We start from the raw sequence: 21,205 nt of genomic DNA, 5'->3' as shown, positions 1-21,205 counted from the left end.
TAGAGTTTGCTTATTCTGGAAGAGCTGATATTGTGGAGAAGGATAAAGATAGAATACAGTGAAATCTCTCTCCTTGTCTCTTTCTTTTTCTCTCTCTCTCCATGGCCTCCACAATATCCTATTTCAATAGACTTCCTCTCCTTTTCTTTTGCTAAGCTCCACTGTGTATCAAAACACAAAAGTTTGTGTCCTTTTTTGAATTGACTGGGAATTCAACTGAGAAGAAAGCCAGGAACTGAATTTCACATTTGGCACTAACTTATACAAATAGGAAGATTACTGTCTGTCTACTGTGCAGGCAGGATAGCTTTGAGTGGGTCTTGGTTTGGAGAGAAATAGTACTTCTTCATGTTTTGGGAAAAGCAAATAGAGGGTGGTCATCACTCTTCACTATTATTCCACTCTTTGGCTCTACTTTTCTTTTCTCCTTTTCCTTCTCCTTATTCATTTTTGTGAAGTTGAGAGGAGCAAGACAGCTCAGGACAGTGTGAGGAAAGGAGGGTCAATGCTAGACATTGACTTCTAGCTTCAACTTCTTATTTTTATGTAATTTCTGATTATAAATTCATGTTTTGTCACAAGGAGCTAGTGGTTTTAATACCAGCAAAGTAGTCACATCTGAAATGACAAAGTTAAATGGCCATAATCATTATACTTTCCTGGACCTAGTTCTGTAAAACAATAAATCCATCCCAAGGCCAGGTGGCAGGAAGCTCTCATAGTGATGGCTGCTGTTGCTAAGGCCAGCATCACTGAAGAAGTGCTCAGACAAGCACTACCCCCTGAGGAAAGAGCATAGCTTCAAGCTGATCTTTCACTGGAGAAAACCAATGATGCTATTGAACAGCACGAGGAACCCACCCCACTAACCTTCTCCACTATTAAGTTCAATAATCAATGGGCAAGGTTGTTTGTAGAGATAAACAAGAACAAAAACCTTTTTGGCAGGAATTGATGATGAAGAGGTGACTCAGCTCTTAAATTGTCTTCTGTCTACAAACCTGTTTTTAGATGTATATGAGTGTCTTATAGGAAGACTTAAATTTACCAGGATTCTGAGGGACTTCCTCTGAACTGTGCTTCAGGTGGTTCATTGCTAGTCTTGTTGGGGTTGTCTTGGCCCTTTAGGGATCTTTGACGAACCAGGAAATGAGAGATATAGATGCAAGATTCATAGTGTTTTGAACAGACAAGGCAAGTTTTATGCTAATCCACAGTATTTTGATATGTGAATAATGGGAAACACCCATAAGGCAGCTGGAGTGGAATTGTAAGCTTCTTGGAGCATGAATGAGTATTTATGGTGTCTTAAAGTTCCTCAGCCCCTTTGCATCTCGACAATACCCCATCATACCCTCTCAGTCATGTATAGTAAGACTCAGTGATGACAACAGGGAGAGACACAGGCCTTTAAGGGAGATAGAAGCATTTGCAGCCCTGTGTAGAATATCCATCTTACAGATGAAGATAAGCAAGAAGGGGCAAATGATTTTAAAATCTCTGACTTTGGTCCTTGATTAGAAGTGTGATTTTTATGCTTCTTTAATGACAGATTGAAATGTTAGCCAAGATAGTTATGAAATTTTCATGGCCATTTTCAGCATTTCAAAAAGCTTGGTAGCAGTAGCCTGCCTCCCTATGATGAGCCTGCACACCTACAGCTGAAATGGCACTTGGTTGATTTGACCTGGAACTTTATCACCTCAGCTTGGTAACAACAAATATTTCATGCTGATCAGAAGCTTTAGCAAATGAATAGATCTTTAAGTAATAAAGAAAATGGGAAATGGATGAATTTTTCCTTAAATAGTTTTATAGAAAAATCTTTCAAAATCATAATGCTTGGAGAAAAATAATAACAGCGGTCCTTGATTGATAGATGGATGGGTTAGTTTTTTCAATATATATTTATTGAACTTCTATGGGATAGAAGCTCATGTTACAGTTGTAAATAACACAAAGAACACCCCTATAGAATCTACATTTTAGTAGAGGAAACAGTATACACAAATTAACACAAGTTGTGATCAGTATAATACAGGAAATAAATAGGGTAGTGAGGTACTAATGGGGGTGGGGAGATCACCATGGAAGTGGGGGGTCAAGGGAGGTTTGTTTGGGTATGAGACATTGGAGCTAAGGCTGAATGAAGGATGAGGAAAGCCTGGAAAGACTTGAGAAAAGCATATGGAGCAATAAGCATGAAGTTTGGAGAGCAAAAAGGGCTTGGCCGGGTCAGGGAACAGAGAGGAAGCTCCTGTGGCTGGATCAGGGGAGTGAGGGGAAAGATGTCAGATGCTAAATCTACAAGGATTCTGTAGCAAGAATTTTAGGCTTTATTATAAGAGCGATGGGAAGATATTGAAGGATTCTGAGCAAGATTTTGATATTATATGATTTTTTTTAAAGATCAGTTTCATTACTGGTGTAGAGTAGATTTAAGAGGGTTAAGGAAGGAAGCAGGAAAAATAGTGCTGTAGTTTTAGGGATCCAGATATTGTAATGCCTTGGACTAGGGTGTGGCTTTTTAAAAATATTTATTTTGAGAGTGGAAGGGAAGGAAGGCAGAGGTGGGGTGGAGGGGAAGGGAGGAGAGAGATTCCCAAGCAGGCTTTCACTCTACAGGGGCTTGATCTGTGAGATCATGACTCGAGCCTAAGTCAAGAGTTGGATGCTTGGATGCTTAACCGACTGAGCCACCCAGACGTTCCAAGAGGTGTGGCTTTTTGCTTTGCCCTCACTGGGGCATGACTTGAAATGGCTAATGGAATTTTAGAGGTCCTGTCCAAATTCTGGCCAACAGGAAAGAGGGAGGTGCATGAGAAAGACATGCCTTTTTCCTTCAAGTTCATTTTTCAAAAGTTACCCTCAACCACTGCTAATGATCATAGCAAAGAAGGCTGGAAAAATGTAGTCTTCTGAGCAGCCAAGTCCTAGGCAAAAATCTGAGATTCTGTCTAGAAATAGAGAACAGTCATGAGAAGACCAAAATCTCTGCTTTCATTTAAAATATGTACTTTCTATATATATTTGTTTATTTTTATCAAAATATCCAAGAGGCTGTAACTGAATTTCTTTTTTCTAGAGTAGAACTTTTGTTTCCTTGAGTTCTAAGTCAGACTTTTGGCCTTTCTTAGGGTTTATAAGGCCAAGATTCTTAGAATGACTAGCTAAACGTGGACTGAGTAACTAGTTTTATTAACAGGTGGGCAAACATCACATAACTTCCTCAGACACATGGCTGTCTGTTAAGAACTGGACTGGAAAACATTTAGTGTGGACTTGAGGCCTAATTACACACTACATCTCAACCTTAGGACTCATTTCTACCTGCACAGAAATCTTATTAACCAGTGACATGGGCTTTGGGCCTCCTGCTCTGCCACACAGCTGGTTGTCTGTGGAATATGGAGAGGAGGGGTGGGCTTCTTTCCCAGAAAGGGAGGCCTAGCCTGGTCTCCTTGCCATACAGAGAAAAGAAACCTGGGATGTGTGTGGGCAGGTCAAAGAATGAAGGCAGAGCCTGTTCATGACTCTTGCCCCACAAAGTGTAGAATCTGACCTCTTGTTCTGTCTTCTCTCTCCTTTGGGGAGAGTAAGTAAGAGGTAGAGATCTAGGTAGAAATATGCATTTTATAATTCCCCAAGGGTGAGGTTAGGGGTAGGAATCTCCTCTTCTTTTTTAAAATGTTTATTTATTTTTGAGAGAGAGAGAGAGAGCACACGTGTGAGTGGGGGAATGGCAGAGAGAAAGGGAGACAGAGGATCTGAAGCGGGCTCTTTAGTGACAGCAGACAGTTTGATGCAGGGCTTGAACTCACAAACCATGAAATCATGACCTGAGCTGAAGTCAGACACCTAACTCACTCAGCCACCCAGGTGCCCCAGGAAATCTCTTCTTCTGTGGGCTCAAGTGAAAATGTAGTGGAAAAAGAAGAGGTTTTTTTCTCCCTAAACCAATGTTCCTAACAAACAAATCTTGAGTTGTGCAATTAATTGCCCCAGATATCCTTTATTTGAGTAATGGAAATATGGCCTTAATTTAAGTGCTACATATTCTTATGAAAACTCATCGCAAGGAAAATAAATGATAAAAAGCAAAATGAAAGAAAAAAGCAAAATGATAGGTGTTTTCAAGCGATGCAATTTCATGTGATGAGGCACTGAAAGATAAAGGAAATAATTGTGTAAGGACAGTGATAGAGAAGGCTGGAACGGACAATGGATGGAGAAGGGCTGAGAGGTTAGGGCAGGGCTGAGGGTAGGGAAGCATGAGAGTGGATGTCTCTTCTACAGAGACCTGGAAGAGTGGGTGTATTAGTCAGGCTTCTGGCACACTGAAGGGGTCATGGAAGAAAGGTTAATAAAAATACTATTTATAAGGTGTGGGCACAGTTAAAGGATCCAACACTGGATAGGAAGTACTCAGAAACTAGCAACACTGGGAAGATCTAAAGGGGCAAGAGTACATAATGGTCACTAAAACTTTGCAAGAGCTTTAGCTGTAGATGAGGGCTTAGGTAGAGAAACACCAAGTTGGTGGGGAAGGAGTTGGGGGAATCAATACTCTCACTTCTGTCCCCTGCCCTCCCATCTCTGTTGGTGTCTCCTAATGACCATACTCAGATGGAAGCCTGAGGTGAAGGAACTCAAGTGAGATAGTCACAGAGCAGATTCCTAGGACACATAGCAGGAAGGAGAAGGAACAAGAAGGACAAATGGAGAATAGCCTATCCAATATTTTGATGGGATTTAGGGTAGAAGGCTGTGGGGGAAGAGTCTGCATCAAAATTCTGCCACAGTTCAATTAACTAATTGTCTCCAAGCATTCATTAATATTTTCTCCGTAAGATGCTAGGGATACCAAATTAAGCAATAGAGAATTTGTCCGCGGGAGGCTTCTAAGCCAGCACACAGTCATGGTTGTATTGTCAGACGATGGAGGCTATGAGAGTGAGGAACAGCAAAAGACAGCTCTGACTGAGAGAATTAGCAAAAGTTTCCCAAGGAAGAGGTGACTTTTGAGCTGGATATTGCATTTGGGCAGAATGGGTTATAGAGGGAACAGCATGGGCAGAAGTGCAGACACTGTCAGGGCATGACAGGGAAGATAAGAAGTTGGGAAGAGGATAGGACAGAGTCTGATATCAGGGCTTGGTGATCCAGAAGAGTTTGGATAGTATCTTTTGAATGGGCAAGTGAGAGTTAACAGAGGCTCATGAAGGATGTTTTTCTTCCAAAGAATGAGCTGATGCAGAATGCTTTCCCTAACACCCTGTTTTCTTGGTACATTCTCCTTGTTTTGTTTCTCATTTATCTCTCTACTTCTGTCCCTCACCCACCACTTGTTTTTTACTGTTTTTTTTTTTTTTCTAGTAGATGAAACTCCAGGGTGAAGGGATTCATTAGGATAGATTTAGTGTAGGGAAAAGAAAAAGTAACATTCCAGGTTTTAAAAAAAGTTTTCACTTCAGTTGTCAGTAGGGGGTTAATTTGAGAATAATGCACAGAAATTAAAATGTTTAATGAGGCAATGCTTAGTGGTCAACCACAATAAAATTAAAATGAGATGTGACTTCATGACAACATGAAAAGCTATCTTAAAATATGATCAGTATGTCCTGATGTCTATTATCGTAGACTGCAACATAGCCAAAATTGAACAAGTGGAAAATCAAACATGTACTCTCACATTACTTTTACACACATTGATCTGCAAAGAGAAAACTCCTCAAGACTTTGGGGAGAAAGTCCTTTACCTAATTATTCAAACAACCATTTTCTATCTGCACTTTTATTTTATATACCCTTTACACCTGTTTAATTAATCCTAAACATGATGCTGACTGCTAATTAAACAGCCCTGAAAGTGACTGACTGAAGGTAGTAATTTGAGATAATTAGTTTTGGTTTCAAACACTCAATTTTCACACTTTGTGCTCATTTTTAGAAAGGGGTGGCTCATTCTTATAGGCCAGGTGGGGGTTGTGTAAGTCATTTTACTGCTGGACTCTGAGTAGCCGAGGAAGTGGGAGGATTATTATATACCCAACTAGGGTATATATCCAAATAGGACAAGGAAATGGTATAGTGCTATAGAATTTGCTATAGAATGCTCCCCTATGTCCTCCCACACACACACACACACACACACACACACACACACACACACACACTCACACATGCACAGAATTCCTTCTAAAGTGAAAGTCAGGCTGCCGAATCTCTTTCATTAGAACATAGAAATGCACATGCTCCTGATCTTTGCGAAAGTTTTATTCAGTAAAAGAAAGATCTCACCGAGTCATTCATTGTCTCTTTCCAAGGTTATTTATAAGCAGGCAATAAAAGGTGAAAAGGGCCCAGATTTGGTGTTCAGTTTGAGATTTAAAGGGGTGTCCTTGCTGAGTAGTCATGTACTAGAAAGGCACAAAGTCTAATCAAGGGAACAGTCTGCCAAAATAGGGCCAGTGTATCTAGCAGAGAAAGCAAAGGGGCAGGAGGAAGGCAGGTCAGACTGTTTTTTATGGTCTCACGATGTTAATAAGCAAGTTAACATAATCCCACCAGAACAGGATCGGACAGAATTGGGAGTTAAATAGGCTAAATCATTGTTACAGTCAGTATAGATAGATACAGGTTACACAGAAGCTGATTGGATCTTGCAGCACCCTGGAGAGCTCCAAGCACATTGTTCTAACTGCTCCCTGGGTAACTGAGGCTTTTATATCTTGGAAAGTGTAGTTTTACTTAACTGGCCATTGGTATGGAGTAGGACTCTCTAGACCTATGAAAGGTTTTTCAAATGTTGAGGGCTTTTCAAGGATGTCAAGAGGAGAGTCAAAACCTCCATGTGGACTGGGAATTATCTGGCCAGGGTGTGGTGGGTGACAGATTCCAGACTATGCAACCCTACGTGGGAAGATGGAACTGCAGCCTTTTTGACATCTTAGCACTCACGTTAATCACGGGATCTGATGGATAGCACAGTTAATTGCTTTATGTACTAGTCAAACCTGAGTCTTTAACCAAACAACCTGAATTGGGCACCTTGGAGTCATTTTGACCTCTGAATTTTCACACTACGGTATGGCAGCAGAGGGGTGGTGAGATGCACTGTTACATAGCTCATGCTCCCAAATAACCCTTCTTTCACCCTTCATACTTTCATTGGGTGATCCCATGCACTGTCATGGCTTTCACTACCTCCTTCACTACGCCCCCACCATTCTTTACCTCCAGTCTTGAAGACTCTTGAACTTCATATCCTCAATATTAATGCCTACTTTTTGGTTGCTTTCATTCATATCATAGGAGGATCCAAAAAAGCAAACACAAAATTAAACTCATCATTTTTGTCTTCCAAATCTCCTCTTCTTCTGTGTAGCTTGGTAAATAGCAAATATCATCTTCCCAGTTACCAAAGCCATGGAACTAAGAGTCATTCCACATTTATCCTCATTACCTACACTTTTACTTGATTTTTAGATACTTACAGGTTCTACACCCTCCCCCTTCCCCACCCCTCTCCATCATTGCCTTAGTTCAGTTTTCATACTTTCTTTCATACTTGCATACTTTCTAACTGGTTGTCCTGCATTTAGCATGGCTTTCCTTTAATTTATCTCTAAGCACAGTGTAGGCTCACCTGTATTAGATTGTTCTGGAGAGCATAGTAAAATGCAGATTTCTAAACCTCTAGACATACCAAGTCAGAATTTGCTGGAATGTGACTACCTAGGTGTACGCTGAAGTTTGAGGGCCGCCACTCTCTCCACTGCTGCCAGGTGAACTTTCTAAAACAAAAATCTGATTCCACCACTAGCTTAGTTACAGTCATTCTGTGCTTCCCCATGCCTTTGTGATAAAATCCACACTTTTTGTCATACCTGACTAGCACTTTATCTGTCCAGCTTTGCTGTTTTATTTCCTGGTGTTCCTCCCTTGCTATCCTGCATTCCCACCGTGTGAAACGCTGCAATTCCTGGAATCTACCATGCCCTTTCTTGACTCTATGCCTCTGGACATGTGGTTCCTTGTGGCTAAAATGTCCTTCCCTTCATTGTCTGCCAGATTTCTTGTGTCATCTGTGCCCCATCTAGCCTGAATGTCCTTCCACTGTGCTGCTTTAGCGTCCATGTGCTCTTCTATACTAGCACTTTTCATTGGTAGAGTAGAAGTCCTCACTTGGATATATGAGTAAATGTTATATTTTACAAGTTTTTTTGGGGGGGGAGATTTGTGGCATGTAGTTAATTTGTTACTCACTTTGAATTTATGTAGGATGAATGACACAGGATTCCTAATTTTGAAAATCTGGCAGTTCACCCTGTGTATGTCAGAAAACATTCTCTTTCCCTAAAGAAATTACAGTATAGATTCCTGTTTTGTGATTTTGTTTGAGTGGGAAACTGGAAAGATCTTTCTATTAGAAAATACACAGTTGGTATTCCCAAATCTTTTTGTGATACTCAATGATTATATCAGTAAATAGTGAATAAACTTGCAAAACTATATATTTAAAATAATTTACCAAAAGCAATAATCTTAAGACTGAAATGGTATCACGTGTAAAAAAAAAGTCTATTAAATTCTCTGTTTGTAGTCATGTAACCTTTATGACCTAAAGCCAAAGACAATTTCAGAGGTGACCTTTCAGATATGTGTATGTATTATACCTTCATTTTGGCCGCATTTCTGTACCAGAACTTATCATTTATGATGTAAAAAAGAAACAACAAAAAGCACACAAACGTTTTGCTTTGGCTTCAGAACTTGAAGCGAAACTAAATTCATTCTTGCTGTTTATAAATGTGTTGTGAAAGAAAGTGATCCTACAGACATTTGTATAATACTTTCTAATTAAATTGGTGGTCACAAAACCGTATTTTGGCTTCCAGCTGGTATGTTTAGGTTACTGGCTATTTAGTCTGTTGTGTCTTATTTAGTCTCATTGTTTGACAGGGTTCCTCATGGGTTGAAATGATCTGTCATTTGTTTTGCAGATACCTCAAATCAGCTATGCATCCACAGCCCCAGAGCTAAGTGATAACACCAGGTATGACTTCTTCTCTCGGGTAGTCCCGCCTGACTCCTACCAAGCGCAAGCCATGGTGGACATTGTTACAGCACTGGGGTGGAATTATGTGTCAACACTGGCTTCTGAGGGCAACTATGGAGAGAGTGGTGTGGAGGCCTTCACTCAGATCTCAAGGGAGATTGGTAAGCATATATTTATCAGATGATTATATTTGGAGGTGACAGACTGTGGAAGTCTGAGCATCTTTAAGTGCTCTCTGATCTGTATGAAATAATTAGAGCTCCTATAGATGCATGGCCTAGGCTGTCCACTCTCAGGGGAAGTTGGGTTTATTATAAATGATTTTGTTGTTTATGGTCTATCAAGGTGACACTTTGGTGCTAATTTAGGAAGTAGAGCTCCTGACTCAGGCGAACATTTTTAAAAGTTGTCTGTTTTGACGAGGGAGTTTGCTGGCACATTAGAGCCACTGTAAATTTGAATAAATGACATACTATTTGATTGTTCTAGATGGAAGTTTACATTAGCAAGTCATTAAATTAAAAAAAAAAAGGCAGTGGAATTTAACATCCAACACTAGAGGGATTAAGACTGGTAATCATCTTAAAACAATACTGAAGTAGCCCCCAAGGCTATACTTCAGCAATATTCTTATTGTCATATTTGACTTTGTGCATTTTTATTCCTACCTTATACTCTGTAGCTTACATTGGAATGAAGAGCAGTATGTAAAACGTTGGTTAGAACAAGGTGCTGAAGAGCTCTGTCCTGGGCTTTTTTCAAGGTGCTTATCCAAATCTCTATAGGCATTTAACTATGTGTGTGTTTAGCCACGAGGTTGTAAATCCATTCCATTATGTGAAAAAACTGGAACCAAACAAAAAACAACTTAGAGCACAAACCTTATCGCTCACTGGTCAACAATATAACTTTGTGGGTGAAAGGAGACATATTGTTACTTAAAAATACTATCATTCTTAAGAGCCTAAATGTCCATCAACTGATGAATGGATAAAGAAATTGTGGTTTATATACACAATGGAGAACTACATGGCAATGAGAAAGAATGAAATATGGCCCTTTGTAGCAACGTGGATGGAACTGGAGAGTGTGATGCTAAGCGAAATAAGCCATACAGAGAAAGACAGATACCATATGTGTTCACTCTTATGTGGATCCTGAGAAACTTAACAGAAACCCATGGGGGAAGGGAAGGAAAAAAAAAAAAAGAGGTTAGAATGGGAGAGAGCCAAAGCATAAGAGACTGTTAAAAACTGAGAACAAACTGAGGGTTGATGGGGGGTGGGAGGGCGGGGAGGGTGGGTGATGGGTATTGAGGAGGGCACCTTTTGGGATGAGCACTGGGTGTTGTATGGAAACCAATTTGACAATAAATTTCATATATTGAAAAAAAATACTATCATTCTTATTGAGAATTACTGAATAAAGTGTAGGTGTTTTTCTATGAGAGTACTAACAAAATTTTGTGGAAAAATTAAAGTGCCCCCAGCTGTTTTTGAGTAACTGTTTTTGAGAGTTTGAAGGAAGAAATTATATTGATAATTCGTTGTCTTTCTTGGAGACTTCAGCTCAGGAAAAGACCATGGAAGTGATTTGGGCTTATCTAGAATTAGTAAGGGCAGAGTCTAAAGTTATATTACTGGAATAAGGTTTCTCTGGAAAGACGTGAAGATAGCTGGGATCTGTTCTTCTGCATATAATAAGGCATGAGAGTTTATTATACACAATGGTTAGTGTGTTTAACATTTGTCCCAGAGTTGTGCTATTGCAGAAAATGTAGAAAAGGCCTGGTGCTGTTGGACAGATTGGGTTAATTGATTTAATCAGAGAACTGTCCACACCTGTTGTTAGTGTCCATGATACCATAATCTTTTTCTGTGAAATTTTAAATTATGTCGTTATTGCTATAAAAATGATTCAAGCATTCAATTGAACTTCAAATGATGACAAATTATATTATCTTCTTGGACTAGAATCCCAAGTTTATCTTTAGAGGAAATGCCCACTCAAATGAAAACAACAGCTTCTGGAAGCAGGGTTAATGCATTATTTAAGCAGCTGATTTCAGTACGACCAGAGTGATAATTCTACAAGAGAAGGAAACTAATAGAGTATGTATTGGAATGATATATTTTTTGCAATGATCCTGTACATTCTTCAACTACAGGTCACATTTTCTGTGCATGAAACAGATTGCTATGAAAAATTCAATACAGGACATAATTTGCCAGTTGTTGCAGAATCTGATAAAATGCATTGTTCTAAAAGTTAAGTGAGATCGCAGTTTTATTCTTTTGACTAAAAAAAGAAATACTTAGTTTTCACTTTTGGGGAGCATTGCTATACTTTGGTAATACTGTCACATAAAAGGATTCAGATGGTACGTTCATTATTCCTGTTTCTATCTTAGTCATTAGTATGGGAGAAAATAATTTTAGTGCCTTGTGTATGCTCCTGATTAGAGCAACACATTTCTTCTATATCGATCCTTTCAGTATTCTGTGACTTGATTGGTTGTCCATTCTATTTCAACACTCACTTATCTGGGGAATGGAGGAGGACTGGATTGTCAATTAATATGCAGAATACTGAAAAGGCCAAATTAGTACCACACTAGAGTATGCCATGGAATATATTAAATATCAAAATCATCCCTCATTTTAATGACAAAGATTTTTATCTAGAACAAAAATAGCTGAAAATTAAACCTTTTACATGACAATGATATTAATGGGAATAGCAAATGGTAGCAACTTAACCCATTCTGAAATGATCTGATGACTCTGATGGAAATTCATTAGTTCTGTAACATTCGCTTCTCTTACTACAACATTGGTGACATTTCTGTCACCATGTTAGTAGTGTGTTTTTAAAAATCGTAGTATCTTGACTGAGAAGGAGATGTATAAATTCATTTGGTGGAGTGTCTGCCTATTAATAAAATTATATATTTTCCCAACTCATAAATTTTCCTTTACTCTGCTGTTCAGAATTTCTCTCTTTAGAAACATTGATTGCTAAGAAATTTCAGTGTAAATTGGGGCTTCCAGTGTTTCCTATCTTATTAATTCAGACAGATCATAATGGAATGATAGTGAAATGAAAATCTGTTTAGTGATAAATTACTTGTATGGTTTGATTAGAATATTTTTCATTTTAACAAATCGGAGCCTTGGGGGAGGTATTTGTGAATCTCCAAGAGTGAAGAAAATGAGTGAATGATGGTCATGAACACAGACATCTGTGATGGCTCTTATCTAGCCAAGATCCTTCTAAGGGGAGCGTGACAGGAGTTACTTAATAAAATAAAGACAAGTAGTCCATTGATGTCCTAGCTGTTATAGTCTCAGCCCAAGGCATTCCTGACTGTAGAATTTTTTTGTGTAGAGGGGAAGGCAAAAAACATTTGAGATCAGCAAATAGCACAATTTGATTGGAGTGTAGTTTTTATCATGAAGTATGGGATACAAAATTGGAAAGCTTGACATGGACACATAATTGAGTATTTCATCTCATAGAGAGGTAATTTTATTCTTTATTTTTTAGACAATGAAGGAAACTGCTAAGGAGAGAGTGATGTATCAGAATGTGTATTTAAGATTGTATTAATGGGAAATGGAAGATGAGGAGGCCAGTTGAGAGGACTGTGCAATATCAGTCTTGACTTGATATAGGGCAATGATAATGGAAATGCAAGAGATAACAGACTGGGAGACATTTGTGACATGGGGTCTATGGAACTTAGCCATTGATTGGAAGTAGAGCTTGAGGGTAAGAAAAAAATTAAAGTTGAACTTGAAATTCTGAACCTGGGCAATTGGGAGAATGCAAATACCACAAATAGAAAAGAATCAGTAAAATGGAGAAGTTGATTTGGGATAGGATGGGAATAAATACAATAAATTGTAGGCACAACACGTATCTTTTTGGAGAAAAACAACAAAGAACATTTGTCTAGAGCTTAGGAAGGAACTGAGATGTAGGCCCAGAGCTCATTCTCACAACATTTATTATTAAAAAAATTTTTTTAATCTTTATTTTTGAGAGAGAGAGAAAGAGAGAGGTATGTGATACTAAGAATTGGTAAAGATACAGAGAAAAGGGAACCCTTGTACATTATTGGTAGGAGTGTATATTAGTGCAGTTGTTATGGAAAATAATCCAAAATTAAAAATAGGAATACTATATGATCTAAAACTCCTACTTCTGGATATATATCTGAAAAAAAAAAAAAAAAGAAATCAGTATGTCAAAGAGGTACCTACTCTCATAGTACTAGTCATAATAACCAAGATATGGAGAAACTTGAGTTGTCTATTGATGGATGAAGGGATAAAGAAAAAAATATAAGGGTAATATTATTGAGCCTTAAAAAAGAAAGAAAGCTTGCCATTTGGCACAACATAGATGAACTTAGAGGACACTATGGTAAGTGAAATAGTCAGATACAGAAAGACAAACAGTGCTTGATCTCACTTATATGTGGAATCAGAAAAAGTCAAATTCATAAAAGCAGAGAGAATAGTGGTTGCTAGGGGTTGGAGAGTAGGAAAAATGGGAAGATGTTGGCCAAAGGGTACAAACTTTCATTTGTGCCAGATGAGTAAGTTCTGGAGATGTAGTGTATAGAATGGTAACTATAGTTAACAATACTGGTTTGTATACTTGCTAAGAGTTGATCTTAAGTGTTTTCACCATACGCACACACACATACACGTGCGCACACACACACACATAAATAGTAACCGTATGAGGTAATGGACATGTTAATTAGCTTGATTGTGGTAATCACTTCACAGCATATACATATTTCAAAATTTTCATTTGTCAATTACATTCAGTAAAGCTAGGGAATTGGTATAAATGGGGGAAAAAAAAGTATGGGAATAATGGCCTAGACTTAGCAAATCTAAGAGTATGACAGAATCTCTTCTCTTGTTAGGTTTGTAGCTATTGGGGGACTCTCAGTCTCCTTTGAAGAAGATTTCCATGATGGGAGATGGTAGGGATTCTTGAGGAAAAATTCAAGGATATTGGGCAGATTTTCATATGAGAATAAGAACTTTTGCCAGTGGGCATAGCTGAACACGTATGGTACAATGACAGAGAATCAAGGAGTGTCCTTGAGAGGGGGGTGCATTAGTTCCCCAGGGCTGCCATAACAAATTACCATGAACTAGATGGCTTAAAACAACAGGAATGTATTGTCTCACAGTTCTGGAGACTAGAAATCTGAAATCAAAATGTTAGCAGGGCCATGCTACTTCTGAAAACTGTAGGGGAGAATCCTGCCTTACCTCTTGTAGTTTCTAGTTTTTGCTAGTAATCCTTGGTGTTCATTGGCTCATAGAGGCATCACTCCAATCTCTGCCTCCATCATCATATCACAAGCTTCCCCTTTCTTGTTCCTGTCTCTATGTCTTATCTTCTTATAAGGATGCCCATCATATTGGATTAAAGGTCCACCCTACTCCAGTATGGCTTCATCTTAATTGCATTTGGGATCACTCTATTTCCATTTTGAGCTCACTTTCCATTCCAGTTAACATTCTGAGGTACTGGGTTTAGGATTTCATCATATGTTGTTGGGAGACACAATTTAAAACCCATAACAGGAGGGTAATAGTGTAGATGGGTATACTTAGGGAGATAACTTGCAGTGAAAGGAATGGGAGGTAGACCAAGAGGTCAGTAGGTTAGAAATGAGGATGTGAGGGGTGCTAAGTAGACAGAATTTGGTTAATGGAGTAGCCCATAATAAAACCAGTTCAGAAATTCCTTTTGGAATGTTATATACAATTTTACTCTCCCTATCCCAACTACTTGGATGGATGGAATGATCTAACAGATAATTCAGGGTTCCAGAATGGGGTAGGTGGTAGCATCAAAGAGTGTGGCTTTCCTAGGCTTCTAGGTAGTTAAGAACTTTCTAGTAGGATCACAGGGGGCACTCCCTGTACAGTGGTGTACTGGCTGTTCAACCTCCCTGCTGTGTAATTCCAAGGTACTGTCCTTTTGGTGGCACCTAGAAAATTGTGGACATCTAGAGGGTCCTTTTAGGCCTAATTGATTTTTATTTTCTCCTTTGGGCTCTTGTGACCTGAGGGAAGGGAATAGCTCCACTGCTGCTGGTTGTTAAGACTTATCCATCACCCATGTTACACACCCTTAGTTGTTAAGACCACTGTTTTCAGCTTTTGTCTTATTTTAATTATTTGATATGATGTTTTCATTGATATTGTACTAAAGGCTTTCAGAATATATTCTTACATTTTTCCATCATAAACTTTGGGAGTTGCAGCTTGTGACTTCATAAATGACTTCCTTGAGTCTTTAGATAGGCTTTCACTTGTCTTATTATATTATTTTAAAAAAGAAGACAGGATAATAAATGTTAATGCTACCACTATCATTATAAGGGGCAAGAAAGCTAAAGCTTTATCTTTGAAGATAAAAGGAATTTGTGAAAGCATTATATCTTTTCACTGTGGATTTTTACAGTATGGCAAAACCCCTCCTTTAATCAGTCATGTTTATGAATGGCTTATTGAAGGTGACAGGCTAGTGAGTCGTCATCACACACATTACAAGGGGCAGAATAGACCTGATTCTGTCAAATCTTTTACCATACGTGACTTTTTTTTTTCTAATTTGCAAATGCTGGAAGCTTCTGACTATTGTCTGACATGTGTTTGGAATCTTAAAATCTCAGAATTGGAAGGGGTTGCAGAGGTTGTTGGACTGGCACAATCTGTTTGAAATGTTAATGCAATAAACCAATTTAATTAATTTTTTTTGTATATAAAATGACTGACACTTGCCAATAGTGATTTATTTTTTGGCGGGGGTCAAGCAATAAATTCAGGGAGACTTCGTTCCTAGTATACAATTGAAAAGTGCTGATCATATTTTTAAAGTAACTCAGTAGTGTTTTAAAAGAAAGCATTTTTTTTCCTCTTGGATTATAAACAAGAACCAAGTTTCTATTAGCTGAAATGGATTCACTTCAAGATTAAAACAAAGTATTTTCAATGACAGAAAGAAAGGAATACATAAAGAGCAGCTTTTTTCCCTCAGATGTTCATTGCTTTGGAAAAATGACTTCCAGCAGGCAAAAATCAATTTGACAGAAGTATTAATGTTGTAAAATACTATGAATGAAAGGAAACATTTAAATTCAATTGAAAACTTTACTTTATATTCCTACAGCTGAGTTCCATTGATAACACCACATTTCAAGTTGCAAATCATATTTAATTAATATTAACACCAGGTAATTGGCAAGAATAACTTCAAAGGAGGGCTGAGGAAATTGTAAATTGGAACTGCAGGTGCAGTGATCCTGCAGAAGCTTTATAGGGATCCAGAGAAAGTGTATATGATTTTAACAATTCCTGCAAAACCTGATCAAATAGAGCATCATTTCAAAGCTGTTCTTCACCCTGGCCTTTCTTAATATTTAGGGCTTAGGAACTGCTAACTAGCAGCAGCTGCTGTTAATGTGAAATAGCAAATAACATTCAATAAGTGCTTTCAAACCTCTGGTTCTGATGCTGTAGTTGAGTGTTTAGTAAACACTGGCAGTTTTATGTAGTGGAACCCACCTTGGAGTTAAGAACTTGTTTAAATCTGTCTTTTTCAATTATGAGACTTTGTTTGAGGATTAATCTTCTTGTCTGAAAAATGGGTGCCCTCTTCTCAGTGGTCATCAAATGATATAATACTTGTGAATGCTATTCATAAACTCTAACACACTATTTAATATCAGGTGTTACTGGTGAAAGGAATGGGGATAATATGGATTTTTTTTCCCCAATGTGTGGCAAACCTATATATTATGAGAGTGGTAGATGTATTGCCTGGTGTGTAGGATAAATAGCCAGAGAGGGCTTGGCTTGATTGGTTAATCACCCTCAAGCTTATTCATATGCTTCCTGAGAGACCAGGAAGATCAGAAAGGAGGATTTTGTTGGGGTGCCTGGCTGGCTCAGTCAGTAGAGCATGTTGATTCTTAATCTGAGGGTTGTAAGCTCAAGCCCTGCATAGGTGTGGAGCCTACTTAAAAAAAAAAAAAGAAATATAGGAGGCTTTTGTGTAGCTTTTCCTCTCTGTTCTCTTTATTAGTTCCTCACAGCCACCATGTAAGTCTTCTACCCTGAGTCTTATTCTTGCTACTCCTGTCACAATATTAATTATTGTGTCACCTGGCAGTTGTCTTTGCTTGGGTCTGGTTGTTTAGTTGCCACTTAGAAGGGTTGAGATACCAGGATAAGTTTGGAATATCTTGCCTCGTCCTCAGCAATTTTCTCCTGTGGGTCCCTGTGGCACCACTTGGCATTCTGACCATAATGCCAGTTTCTCTGTTGATTTGCCCCTGTGGGTCCCTATGGCATCACTTGGCGCTCTGACCGTAATGGCAATTTCTCTGTTTGTCTTCTGCTAAATTGTGCTTTTCTCAGGGGAAGGACCACCCTCCCCCACCCCTCCATATCCAGCAGAGGGCCTGGAACATAACTGATGCTTCAGGAATTCCTGTTGAGTGGCCATGTTACCATATTCATTGTCGTGTTGGTTTTGTGAGCCTAGAGGTCAGACTTGCTCAGGCTCTGGGAACTGAAAGGCAGAGATGTTTCCAATAATGGCTTATACATTTTCTTTGCTGATGTGTAACCTATATGGGAAACTTAAGGGGCTTCCATACTGTTAAGCCACTCAGAATTTAATATTTTCTTATTGGCAAATACCAAAGCCTATAATTTGTAGGTACAGACCACACCCAGTCCCTTAGGACAGACAGTGCTAGGGAGTGATTAAATGCTTCTTTTGCTCTTGGTTTGAGTTCCAGATTTTTCACATCCTAGCTGTGAGACCTTGGGTAACTTCATCTTGTTGTGCCCCAATTTTTCATCTGTGGAATGGGTTTAACAACTGTACAAGATGTGAATGAGATCATAACAACGTGTGGCACATGGTAAATGCTCAATAACTGTCAGCTTGTATTGTGTTAGGAACTCATTCTCAGCAGTAGGTGACCTGGGAGTGGTCTTATTGCCCTGAGCCTATGTCCATTTTGCTCAATGAACAAATAAGGCACAGTGAGGTCCAAGTAAGTGTTCAATTAAAGGCAACCAGTACTCCTTATTCTTGAATCTTGCTTTGTACCTCCTGGCAGTGACCAATCTTACTATTATTTTTTTGGCCTAATATGTTACCTACAATAGTGTTGGCACTAGTTGAATGCATGAATTAATTAAATATCAGCATTGGAACACTGCTCATTCCTCTTCCTTTTTCAACCTACACATTAGTCTCTTCAGCCTGCATTTATTGTGCACACACCCTGTGTCAGGTCACACTTGCGCTAAGCTTTCAGGATACAGAGATGAATCATGGCTTCTGCTTCCATGCTGGGCACTGTGTATCAGAGGATTCAGACAAGCAAACAAACAATTACAAATGGATGTGATCATTGCCTTCACAGAGGCATCATTTACAGGCATTGCCCAAGAACACAGGGCCCAAAAGAGGGTGTCCTGCAGTCATGTAACAAAAAGACCTTGTGTAACATAGCAGAGGGTGGCAGTCTGTGGACCCCAAGCTCCAAGAAAGTTAGGACACCATGTGATGTGAAGTGAAATGAAGTTAGATAACTTCAACAGAAGCATAGTTTCCCATGAAAGAGGCAGCACAAAAAATTGAATGTAGACTATGATACCAACTTTGTAATGAATGTTGTGTGTATTTGTGAGATGTTTAATATGTATAAAATGCATATAGTTTTTGACAATTTTTATTTCTTGATCTACTGATGATTACTTAGATGTATCCATTGATGACTTGCCTTCTCCTGTTAGCTCTTCTTCTCCCTGATCTCTCCTACGCAGCATCACCTATGCCTTTGGTAGTGTTTTCATTTTTGTTCAGTTCCTGAGTCCGAACCGAAGGGCCAAGAGTTTGTCCTCAGCCTCAGCCCACAAGCATACAGGCTTTATAATGTTTTGGCCATGATGGACCCTGGTGGTGGTCCTGGGGTGAGCCCTGAGCCTGGCTCTAGGTCACTGCAAACTTATAGTGTTGTCCTATCCTTGATTCACGCTCTGGATCCTTGGGACTGGGGCTCTGCCCCAGACTCTGGACTCTGAGGTTTGGGTCATGACACACTGCCAACTCCTTGTCAACTCTTTCATCTGACTGGTTGGAGGTGTTCAGTCCTGCCTGTATTCTCGCCCAGCTGCTGAGGTGTGACTCTGCACAAAGCCATTGAGGATAGCCCTGCCTATGGAGTGGGCCCCTGCTATGTGCTGGGGTCCTGACCCTCTCTAGCTTGTTACTTTTACATTTCTCACATCCTTTTAGTGTCACATCACTAGAATAAGGGAACTTAGCCTCAAATGATGGTTTAAGGTTCTTTTTCAGAGATTCCCAGGCAAATGATTGAAAAGGGCCAGAATCTGTCATAACAACAGTGTGGTCCCTCTTTTGAGTTATTTTTTTCCTGCTACCTAACTCTCATCACCGATTATATTAGTTTTCCGGAGCTACTGCAGCAAAGTATAACAGACTGGGTGGCTTAAACAACATCAATCTATTGTCTTCTGGTCTGGAGGCTAGAAGTCCTAGATCAAGGTATCTGCAGGGGTGGTTCCTTTAGAGTATTGGAAGGGAGCATTTGGTCCATCCCTCTCCCCTAGCTTCTGATGGTTTGCTAGCAATCTTTACTGTTCCTTAGCATGTTGGCATATCATTCTGATCTTTGCTTGCATCTTCATATGGCATACACTCTGTGTGTGTGTGTGTGTGTGTGTGTGTGTGTCCAAATTTCCCCTTTCTATAAGGACACCAGTTGTATAGGATTAGGGTCCCACCCTAATCCAATATGACTTCATATTGGGTGACCTCATATGATTATGATCTCATCTTAACTACATTTTCAATGACCCTTACTTAATTACAACTGCAATGAAAATAAATGAAAATTGGGAGACACAATTCAATTCATAACACCAATGATAGGTGCTGAATTTACGGAGTTCTTTCTGAATTGAGCCCACATTTGACCTGGTCCTTTGGATGGATACTGGGCTTTGGGCTACTCAAGTTTCTCCTGAGGCATCAGCTTCTGTAATCAGGTTAGCTAGCCTTGTTTCCCCTTGTCCTTGCCAGCTGGTCTCTACATGCCTCAAAACTGAATGCCCAAGTCATGGCAAGAGTGTGCTTCTCCTCCTTTGCCTAGCCCTAACAAAATCACATTCTTTTGTTTCCTTTTCCAAAGTCACTTTCTCATTAAAGCAATTCTGCTTGGAAACTCCGGCACTAGATGGGAGCTTTAAGATGCAATTTGCACTTTACTGTGTCGATAGAAGAACATAATATAAAAACACCCTTCTGCAGATATGAAACAACATCAGAATCTATTTATGTCATTTTTGAAGGCCTGAAAGAGTTAGCCTGAGAATTAGGAGTGTGTTTTCCCAGTTTACTTTATAACTTATAAACTAAGCAATAATTACGGTTTCCTTGAAAATAAATGGCTCAAGAATAGTACAATCAGAAGGCTATGAAATGAATAGTTTATTGAAATAGGTGCCAATTATTTCAGGGGTCGTGTCCCTTGGCAAAACTGTGCTGCACAGTCTTTGTTCTCTAACATCTGCATGTTTGACAGATACTGGGCTTCTTTCTTCGCTTCTTTCAATGTTACCTGACCAGAGCCATTTCATGACTCACTGGGGGCCCCACAAGGGGAAGGCAGGGGAAAAGAGAGAAAGTAAAACTCAAGTCAGCACATTTTGTTTCTTGTTAACAGCTCTGGGAAGAGGCTTGGTCGGGAAAGGAATTTTAAGTAATGATTTAAACATATCTTCTGGCATTGTGGCATTGAGAGAGGAAAAAAAAAGCCTCTTGTAGCAGTTCAGATACACTTCCAAGACTGTGGTACTCAGGGCCATGTGACTCTGGGGCCACATTTGCATCATGTATCATGGCTGGCATGAGCATAATGGACTATTAAGGGACAATGGGATGTACAGAGTACATTGCCAGCCTTTTGTGTTTGATATCGTGAAGGGCAACCACTGTATTCCGTTTCAAAATGATGCGTGATGCTATTGCCAGAAGGAATCCTACGTTAGATGGAACTATTTA

The 21,205-nt window shown here is 39.2% G+C and overlaps 1 protein-coding gene across 1 annotated transcript in view; it reads left to right on the top strand.

Annotated features, from left to right (window-relative positions):
• Positions 1 to 21,205, top strand: part of GRM8 (glutamate metabotropic receptor 8) — a 755,100-nt gene that overhangs the window by 137,640 nt on the left and 596,255 nt on the right. Inside the window, exon 2 of the mRNA XM_042971356.1 lies at positions 9,006 to 9,222. Coding sequence (XP_042827290.1) covers positions 9,006 to 9,222 — 217 coding nt within the window. The remainder of the gene's footprint in view (positions 1 to 9,005; positions 9,223 to 21,205) is intronic.

This window comes from Panthera tigris, chromosome A2 (assembly GCF_018350195.1).
Source record: "Panthera tigris isolate Pti1 chromosome A2, P.tigris_Pti1_mat1.1, whole genome shotgun sequence".
NCBI lineage: Eukaryota > Metazoa > Chordata > Mammalia > Carnivora > Felidae > Panthera > Panthera tigris.
The sequence above is the reverse complement of the archived record's forward strand: the minus strand, read 5'-3'. Positions and strand labels throughout refer to the sequence as shown.